General features: G+C 43.8%; 1 protein-coding gene across 1 annotated transcript; it reads left to right on the plus strand.

The window, feature by feature from the left end:
• The first annotated feature begins 892 nt into the window (after window positions 1–892).
• On the plus strand, window positions 893–8,605 carry LOC119302296 (CBS domain-containing protein CBSCBSPB3-like). Its single transcript, XM_037579332.1, has 14 exons — window positions 893–1,177; window positions 1,261–1,420; window positions 2,185–2,317; window positions 5,353–5,523; window positions 6,104–6,182; window positions 6,266–6,379; window positions 6,468–6,534; window positions 6,629–6,734; window positions 6,821–6,879; window positions 6,960–7,069; window positions 7,150–7,277; window positions 7,399–7,481; window positions 7,787–7,876; window positions 7,982–8,605. The coding sequence occupies exons 1-14, from the start codon at window positions 1,023–1,025 to the stop codon at window positions 8,159–8,161; spliced, it is 1,635 nt and encodes a 544-aa protein (XP_037435229.1). The 5' UTR covers window positions 893–1,022; the 3' UTR covers window positions 8,162–8,605.
• Window positions 8,606–10,219: the final 1,614 nt, after the last annotated feature.

Genomic DNA, 10,219 nt, shown 5'->3' on the forward strand with positions numbered 1-10,219 from the left:
TAGAAGCATGAATTCTACCACGATCTCGAACAGGAAGGATAGAATCACATACGGTGCAGCGGGTGCTGCACCGCCGGCGTTGACGTTGTCGCCCATGTCGTCGAGGACGAGGTTGCCGAGGTCGGGGAAGAAGTCGTCGTTCGCGAAGTCGTCGCTGCCAGCAGTCGCGCGAGTGCGCTCTCCAAAAACCTGATCGCCCCTCTCCCGTACAGGATCACGAGAGGCGCGGTTCCGGAGGCCTGCTGTCCCTTCTCGCGGTGCATGCCGGAAGGAGGGATGGAGAAGACTTGCTTGACGGTGCAATGATCTGGAACGGTCGTGAGAAACCATACGAAGCGGCGGCGGCTAGGGTAGACGTCTGCCTGACTATATAGTGCGGGCCGGGTAGATCGTGGGAGTAAACCCCACGTCCGAGTCGTCACGATCCAAAAGAATCGGAAACGGTTCAGTAATTAACTCGTCCGTCCGTTAATTATTAATTAATGACTTATTAATTTTCCCATGCAGCAAAAATATAGACAACGTGCATAGCTCTGTCCTCGGCTCGGCTCAACGCGCAACCCGCGGCGCGTCGTGGCAAGGCGAGCGAGGAGGAGGAGCGCGCGTGTAGGTCTCCTCTTCTCATGCTCATACAAGTGGTAGAAGAGCTCACCTTATAAAGAGGTGCAACTCTTTCTCAATTTCCGGGATGGGATTAAACTTTAGCCTCATTCACTCCATTCACATGTATGTATGAATGGGCCAAGAAAATTTCAAATTTTTAATTGGGCTTTGGGCCAAAGGCCTACTAGCAAAATTCCAAAATGAAACCCTCCTCGACTTAATTAAGTCGAAAGTCCACTTCAAAAAATAATGTCATCACCGGTTCACCAAATAATTTAATACCAGAAGGACTGAAGCAGAAATACCCACACGCTATCGAAGGCGAGGAGGAGGGGAGTAGAAACACCATTCAATCTCGCCGGCCGCCGCCGCCGCCGCCGCCACCCTAACTGTGCCGAGCTCTCGCCAGAATCGCATACATGAGCTCCACGGCTGCTGCGGCGCCACCAGCCACGCGCACGCGCAGCCGGCTGCCGTCTGCCTCGTCCCGCAGGTCTGATGACCCCTCCTCCGCCGCCAACGCCAACGGAAATGGGAAGACCTCCCCGAAGCTTGCTTCTCCCAAACATCTTCCGTAAGAGCCTCGATGCTTTCACCCCTTTTCGTATTGGGACCGCGAAAGATTGAATTCTCTGACTGAGGTTGGGCTCTGGTAAGGGGGGAGAGGACGGTGAAGAAGCTAAGGCTGTCCAAGGCGCTGACGATACCTGAGGGCACGACGGTCTACGACGCGTCCCGGCGGATGGCGGCGAGGCGGGTCGACGCGGTGCTGCTCACCGATGCCCAAGGCCTCCTATCTGGCATAGTCACCGATAAGGTGAACTACTTTCATTACTTTTCAGTGGAATATGCTGTGTGCTTCCATAGTAGCTGTGGAAAGATATGATGATTTGAAGCTACGAGGAATCTAGGGTAGTATCTCTTCCTACTTCTCTTTTGAGAAAAAATGATGTATGGATTGGATTCTTTGGTTTGGACCTTAGCAAGTGGCCTTTTCTGTTAAAACGAAAGTTCTCTGGAGGTTTGCTACCCGAAGTTTGCTTGGTTGGTTTCCCCTAGTGTGAGCCAGTTTTTGTGACCATTGAATATGTACAAATATTGCTATGTTCTGTGCTTAGATGTTGATTCGATGGGGGAAAAGGTGAATTATGCTGAAGAAAATATGCCACCTTCCAACTACTAGACAGCCCAAAGTTCTTTTTTCTTCGTTTAGGGCTTTTGATCAATTCATTTTTTGACAATTGCTAGTCGCTCGTTGGAAGTTTGGTTTACTGCTGTAGGTATTTTTTGCCCTTTCTTATCCCTCTCTCATTATGCTGTAAAATGGACTGATGTGCCTGCACTTGTTTAGCAGTGGTTTCTTGCTAAAAGAAACGAATTAGGTAAAGGCAAGACAAAGATTTTCTGTGTTTATTTTTGTTGGCTAGTTGTGCTTTGTACTGTACTTTTTTGTAAAATTAAGCACACCATAGTAAGTTGTGAATACTTAATAAGTAGTAGTATTACAGGTGGCCCATGGTCTACTTTTACTGCTTTCATGCTGAAGTCAATTTTTTTCCTTGGGATTCAAATTTGCTGTAGGATATATCCACACGAGTGATTGCAGAGGGGCTGCGGGTGGAGCAAACCGCCATGTCCAAGATCATGACACGGAATCCTACTTATGTCACTGCTGACTCACTTGCAATTGAGGCATTGCAAAAGATGGTTCAAGGTATATTTAGTTAATACTGTCATTCCCGTTATTCTGCCCCTTGGCTAAAAATTGAAGGATTTTTTTGACAGCGAAGTAAGTGAACTAAACTCAATTTTCACCGAACAGTTGCACTATGTTTTTTGATATATCACTTTGAGTGATTTTCAGTTTTTCACCATCATTTCCCGCAAAGAAAATATAAAAAAATCACCATCATGACTCTTTCCTGAGTATCATACTCAATTATAATCAATTCAAGCGACTCGGTTGAAGTAATTGAGAACACCTAACTGTGAGAACTGCCACGTGAATAAATGGTTTCACTGAAACTTTGATGCAAGAGTTACTTAATTGCAACAACTGATAAGTAGAGAGTACTTAATGGAACATTGAAGAAAATCCACTTATGTGCAATGTAAATTGCTGATGCTATTATTAGCTAGTGAGCCTCTCTGCATGTGCATGCTTAACTATTAATTGACTTTTCCCCCGTTCCAAACTAATTGAAGTACTAAGCCAAACTTCTTCAACTCTGACCAAGTCTTTAGAAAAATTTATCAATGTCGAAAACACCAAATTAGTTTTATTAGATAACCCATGATATATTTTCAGAACTATTACAACCTTTAGATGAAACTAGTAAGATGCCCGTGCTACGCTATGGAACCACATCAAAGTAGAGCCAAAAGCAATTTATCTCGTTTGGTTATTCAAAATATCCAATCAGATCTTCTAAAGTTACACAAGAAACAACTGGTTTTTTGTTTTCTTGTCATATGTATTATGCGACTTTACATGGCGTTGTTCTACTTTGCAAGGAAAGCCAAAACACTACGATATGCTTGCTTGTTGCATATAAGAACATCATTTTATATCTGTCCTATCTTTTCTATTCCGAAGTTTATAATTGTAGAACTTTCAATAGGTTACAAGAATCAACATTTGAGATCGGTCCGTATTTTATTGTACCCCATTTAAAATGGTATGCCCCCATTAACGACATTCTTTAAAAAAACACTTATAGATTTGAGTGGACTTGAAATCAACATAAGCCGAGTTGCAGACTACCAAAATGATGTCCTGTAGTTAAAAGAGATTGAGGATGGGTAGCATGAGATAATTAGCGGTGTTTTGTAAACAATCTGATTAACATCTTTATTTTCCGCACAAGGATAAAAAAGTATTTGATTGATGGGCCAAATAAGGTGGTCTTTTCTCTACCACACAGTCCTCTCTTATGCTCTCACACAGGGGTTGCTTCACCTCGCAAGATTTCTTCTAACATTTCGACCTGACTTCTCACCCCCCTGTTAGTGCTCCCTCTGGAAACATAGGAATCATGGATCAATCACCATGAAAAAAAAACTCCATGGTACTGCAAGGCGCCGAAGCTATTTTTACAACTATACATCCGCCAAATCTATCCTGAATACGCAAGTGCAGCTGAGCTCATCATAGTGGACTGTAGAACTAAAACAAACTGAACTGTATCATCCATCGCATGCGAACCGAGCACTGTTCGGAACACACAAAACAATACCCACCTAATCTGCTTCAGATAGATGGTGTTAATCCCCACTTCTTTGATTTTCTTCAGCAACAACTCTGTCCAACTTCTTTACAACGGGCATATATAGAATGAACAAATCAAAAGAGTTAACTGCAGTGAAAAGAAATATAGAAGGGGGAAATGAAGTACAATTCACCTGACATGTGCAAAAGTCAATGAAACTAATTCAGTCAGTCAAAACGTAAATCAGCCAGTCTCATTGTCTCTCCTCTTAACGTCTAGCACACAACAGCAACATATGGCAGCACTAAACAAGCAGCAGAAGCACCTCAAAGCAACAATATTTCTCTCTAGAAGAATCTCTCACTTCCTCTCTTAAGCAATAGCCTGCACCCTGTAGCACCAACAGCTAGTTGTGCAATAACAAGCAGCATGCAGCACGATGGTTTCATCCTCTCTATATCTCTCTTTTACAAAACCATAGCAAGGAGTAACCATCAACACCTTGCATGATGCCCACTTATCTCCATCGCCTGAGCCCTCCTATATATGGGTCGAGGCCAAGAACACACCTATCAGCTGCCAGTGAGCTCCTCCCTCCTTGTCTCCCCCCGGCGACCTCACATCTGATCTCCCCATGGCCCTGCCAAGGGAAACCCCAAGTCCCCAAGCATCGGGATAGCCAATCGTACCGCCTGCAGCTCATCGATGCAGTCATGTTGTCACCGTCTCAGCCGCAGCCTTTCGCGCCAATGGACTCAGGCCCCAGGGTGATGCTGGAGCTGAAGTCGCGGTCAATTGTCACAGACCAGCGGCTGCCGGCAAGAAGATCGACAGGAAGGATACCTCGGGCAGCGCTGTCAGTGCGGGCACGTCGCCAACAGCCAGGTTGCGGTGGCAGCTCCACGTGGACCCAAGAAGGGGTGGATTCGCAGCTCCCATCAGTGACGCCTCAGAGGCGCCACGCCAGGCGGCGGCGCTGGCTGTACTCGCCGCCTCTACTGGTAGGTCGGCGGTGGAGGACATGGGGGAAGATGAGGTTGATGGGATCAGCGGCATCGATCCTACGGTGTGGAAGGGGGCAGCGCTGCGGCCGCGGTGAATATTGGCCGCAGGGTAGGGAGGTGAGGCCGAGAAAAATCGTCGGTGATTGTTGCAGGGCGAACTCGGGAAGGGAATGTTCACTTTTATTTTAAGCTTATGGGCCCCATATGTAGGAGGAGGGTGAATGGGTGGGTGAACTCACCACTAACTCAGATCTTTAGAAGTATTAAAGATATGATGTTTGATTTCATATCACGTGATCATTGATGAGCCACTTTCATTCCAACTTCAAGTTGCCCTTATCTGCATGTGTAATAAAAACATGGCTTTGTTTTTCTTTGGCATGTTGCTGAGTTGCTGTCATCATGACCCTAGTAGAATACTAACATACATATGTGGGGGCTTGTTGTTTTCTTGTTCTTGCAGAGAGACCTTGTTTAGATTGACACTTCCTTTCTTCACTAATATTATCTTTTCCATCTGTTCTTTCATCTTTTAGGTAAATTTAGACACCTCCCAGTTGTGGAAAATGGTGAGGTTATGGCTATGCTAGACATTGCAAAATGCCTTTATGATGCTATAGCAAGATTGGAAAAGGCAGCTGAACAAGGGAGTGCGATAGCAGCTGCAGTAGAGGGGGTTGAGCGTCAACTGGGAGGCAACTTTACAGGTCTTGCAATGCAAATATTATCATTGAATCCACTCTCTTTGACCCCTGAAGTAGTACCCTGATACGTAAAATGAATGGTCTAGTTGTGAGTAATAAGCATGATATGTTTACCTTTCTGAAGCAAAATAAAATGAACATTCATACCATACCAACTTATCAAGTGTATCATGTTGTATTGAACTGTTATATGTGTCTGTATTTCTTGAGCATGTTGCTACTTGTTGTCACACCTGCATCCCCTGGGTGATTCAGGTGGACTTCAAGTGGCCTGGGGCCATGTATGCGTTTGGGTTCAGTGTGTGGGCAAGGCCCAACCGTGGGAGCGTGTGTTATTTAAGTCTGGTGTGACCTGAAACAGGGCATGGGAGTTGACGCTGGTATTCTGAATCTCACCACCTACTCCTGTTCTCTCACCTTCTTCCTCTGCAAGTTATCTTCCTTTTCCTCACCTACTCCCTGACGTGTGATCTCGATCCCCTCCGATTGGGTCGTCACACTTGTTTGTCCTTGAGAACTATATTTTTTTGGTGTAGTTCTGTCTTACCAATCAATTTATGGTTTTAACTGTTTTTGCATACAGCTCCTTATGCTTTTATAGAAACTCTAAGAGAGCGGATGTTCAAACCTTCTCTGTCAACCATTGTCACGGAGGACACAAAGTATGTTATTTATCTGCTTTGACAATTTCCTTTCAACTGCAAGTAAGATGTTCGGATAGTGAGAGTGTGATGTCAACTTTCAGGGTAGCAATTGTTTCCCCTTCAGATCCTGTGTATGTGGCGACACAGAAAATGCGTGAGTTTCGAGTTAATTCAGTGATTGTCACTACAGGGAACACAGTGCAGGGGATCTTTACGTAAGCATTCTATAGTAGCATCATACTATTGTTTTTATTTATTTATTTTTCTTTCCAGTTATTGATAGATATTGATTCTCAAATGCAGCTCAAAAGATGTTCTTATGCGTGTTGTGTCACAGAATCTTTCCCCAGAATTGACCTTAGTAGAAAAGGTTTCTGCGCCTGTGACAGTTGTCTTTCTTCAAATGGCATCCCATTTTGTATAATTACTTATAACTCACTGTATTAGTTGTGAATTTTATAAAGGTGATGACTGCAAACCCTGATTGTGCTATGTTAGACACGACAATTCTTGATGCACTACATATAATGCATGATGGCAAATTCTTGCACATTCCTGTTCTTGACAGAGGTATGACCCAATTCTTATCTCAGCCTGTGAAGTGAATAGCTCTTGAGTTCCTGATGCTTCATCTGGTACATATATTTTTTTAACAGAGGGGCAAATTGCTGCTTGCCTGGATGTCCTGCAACTTACCCATGCAGCCATTCAATTGGTGATCCCTTACTCCTTCCAGCCCTTCTCTTAAGCTCTGCCAAAGCTTCCTATCCTAATTTCGTCAATGTACTTTTTTAGGTTGAAGGGGGCAATGGGACTGCTAATGACATGGCAAACTCAGTAATGCAGAGGTTCTGGGACTCTGCGCTTGCTTTAGAACCTCCAGATGACGAACTTGATAGCCGTAGGTTCGTCCATGTTCATTTGTGGATACTTGTATATATACTTTTGGGTTTTCCCTAATACAGTGCTCTGATACATTGCTCAGCGAAGCATCCTTACTTATGGCGTCAGAAGCCGGGGATGGGCGGAGTAGTATATATCCCCCTATCATTGGTAATTCATTTCCCTTTAAGCTTCAAGACCGGAAGGGACGTGTGCATAGATTCACTTGCGGTAAGTGCTCACTTGATAGGTTGCACAAATATGTTGAACCTTGTTGCATGCTCCAGATATAACTTGGATCTTTATTTGTATGTTATCTTCCAAAAATTAAACTTGTATGTTGTTGCTACAGGCTCAGAGAGCTTAAACGAGCTTGTGTCCTCTGTAAGGCAAAGATTGAGTATTATTGATGAAAAGGACATCATTCAAATCTTGGTAAGATTAAGCAATTTGGCATGAAAGCATTCAAATGTTTCAGTAGGCATGCAGAAGACAGATTAGGTGTCTGAGTCTAGTAAAGGCCAAGCTTTCCCTCTGCCGGTGCTGAAAACACCGCCTTTATATACATAAAGATGAAAGCGATTCTTATATGCATATACCTTACACCATTGGCTGTTCCTCATTGGCCATACTACATATGGATTGCAAGAGTCTTCTGTCATCATTCATCAACTCCCACATGATAGTAAAATATTTGCCTGGACTGCCGAGCTTAACTCTAATCGTGATTTGGAATGTAGTACGAAGATGATGAGGGCGACCGGGTACTGCTGACAACGGATACTGATCTTGCTGGCGCCGTGCTCCATGCCAAATCATCTGGTTTGAAGGTATTCTGTATGCTTGGATGTTGCGATATTGCGATATTGTGAGTTGCATGACTCCTCAACTATTAGCTGTTTGATTTCTCATGAAAGTGAAAATTCAACTGTCAGGTTCTCAAGTTGCATATCGTGGACGAGTTTAATCCAAACACAGAGGTGGTAAAACCATTACAGGATCTAGCACCTCGCAGCAGGAATGGTGGGTCTTCTGTTAAAATTGGGCTCATGGCTGGTGCAGTTGCTCTCAGTGGCGCGGCAGTCATGGTGTACTTGAAACGATCCAGGGTGTGATTACCAATGAATCAATACTTTCCTAAACCCGCATCTCAACAGCTGACATCCATCCACTTTAGAATCTATTGTTATCTTGGTATCATTACATACTAAGAAAAGAAAGAATGAGGCACATGAGGTCACATGTTTCCAGTCTGTCAGGTAATTGAAAGGTCGAACATCAGGCGGTAGGAGCTTTCTAATATTTGTCCCTCCACATTTTGCACAAACATCAGTGATTTCATGGCTACAATGAAACGTGTAAACATAAGCGTTTATGCTAGTTCATACTTTTGCACTTTTTTCTAGATAGACAGAGGATGTAAAATGATTTTGGAGCATAACATTAAGTGGATTATTCTCTGCCAGTGTCCTACAAAAATCAAATGTAAACAATTGGGTCATGCACACCATCAAACATACTACCCAGGCTGACAAATAATGCCCATTATTATTTGATCCTGTGCCCTCTCAAGATCTTATCTGCCCAGTAGAGTAGGTGGGCCCTAGTTATATCCCTTTGTATATGTGATGAATTGATAATGAAGTCATGATTAGTAAAAAAGGATTGGGTTGGTGTGTGGGTCAAGTTATGGTTGCTGGCTGCACATGTTAGTGGTTACCTATCCCTTTTGTTGAGGTGGTTGGTAGTTTCTTAACCTCCCTAGGTGGCTTTGAGTGGAATGGAGCGACCTCGTGCTCCTCTTCCAACTATCACAAACTTGCTTTTGTAGCTTGAAATACAGTGTTTGGATTAGGCAATGATATCCAACCTTTAAGATCAGATACAACTTTACAGCCATGTATATATCTCTCTGCTCTTCTGTACTAGCGGCACACATTTATTTATTTGTATCAACTGGGGTTAGATACTAAAATACATAATTTGCTTATACTTAGGTGGCGTCCACAATTTGTCATGACTTGGCCAAGAGAGTTAGGATAGTATTTTTTTTTGCAGGAATACAGTATTTGGTTAAGTATCGCAAGTTTGGCTTTTAAAAAAAGTAAGTTTGTCTTGCAGGGTCTGCTTAGAGGCTACCACGAAATGTATATTGTCGTTGTCGTCTTTGTCATCATCATGCACGCCGTCACCGCCGCTGCCACCAGAAACTACACTAGTAGCCATATTTTCCCCCTGCCAACAAACCCAAGACCCTATGCCTCAGAGCCTCCTGATTGAAGCCACCCATGTCCATGACAGAGCTGTAGAGGGAAGGTTGTATGTCGACATGCTTGATCTTCTTGATGGTGGTTGCCACCTTCTTAACAGTCTTAGTCATGCTGCTAAAGACACTTAACTCTTTGTCCATCAAATCGCCCCTCTTCCTCTTACTTTCAACAACAAGACTGGCACCTGCGTGTCTGGATACTCAGGCATAGGCACGTTGAGTAGTTTTGAATGAGAGTGTTGAGGAACTCAACGTTCTTGGGGTGGTCCTAAGAAAGGACACATTATTGTTAGTATTGATTGACATGTTAGATAAGCTAAACAAGTCTTAACATATGGTACGTGAGCTAAGCATGGTGTGGCCATGGTAGTGCTCTGTCTCCAACAAAATCATGAAGGTGTCCTGACCCCATTGTGCACCGCTAAGGTCTCTGAACCTGAACACTTTAATTCATCTTGCTCTCCACTTCCCGAGGTGGTCGTAGACCTGAGTTGAGGTGACCTCTTGGCCACAAAACTTGAAGACCTTCGCTACAGAGTTCAAGTGCACCTCCTAGAGCCCTTGTTAGTCCTCACCCTACTGGACATGATCTCACACATCTTGTTAAGCACGAAGGTGGACATGTAAGGCTATCATTTCATTGAGTTTCCTTTTCCAGACATCTTTGCCTTCCGAGTCCTGATGGCTGCTTGATGTGTTGCAGTAGCAGGCATCGCCACCACAAATGACAGCTTCCTAACAAGACCCTCGAACACTTCTAAATTTGGAGGCATCTAGACAAAGGCTGGGAGTCGTCAACATAGGACGACATGAACTGGTTGTCGAACAAGACAATGGTCTGACTAAAATCTTCGATGCTCAAATACTACAATCGTTAGCATCATGACTAGTTCAATATGACAAA

The sequence above is a fragment of the Triticum dicoccoides genome, chromosome 5A (assembly GCF_002162155.2).
Source record: "Triticum dicoccoides isolate Atlit2015 ecotype Zavitan chromosome 5A, WEW_v2.0, whole genome shotgun sequence".
Taxonomy (NCBI): Eukaryota; Viridiplantae; Streptophyta; class Magnoliopsida; order Poales; family Poaceae; genus Triticum; species Triticum dicoccoides.

Coding starts and splice junctions, on each gene's coding strand:
- LOC119302296 (XM_037579332.1), top strand. CDS start 1,023: ATGAGCTCCACGGCTGCTGCGGCGCCACCAGCCACGCGCACGCGCAGC. Junction 7,278..7,398: donor TGTGCATAGATTCACTTGCG/GTAAGTGCTCAC, acceptor TTGTTGCTACAG/GCTCAGAGAGCTTAAACGAG. Junction 7,877..7,981: donor CCAAATCATCTGGTTTGAAG/GTATTCTGTATG, acceptor TTCAACTGTCAG/GTTCTCAAGTTGCATATCGT.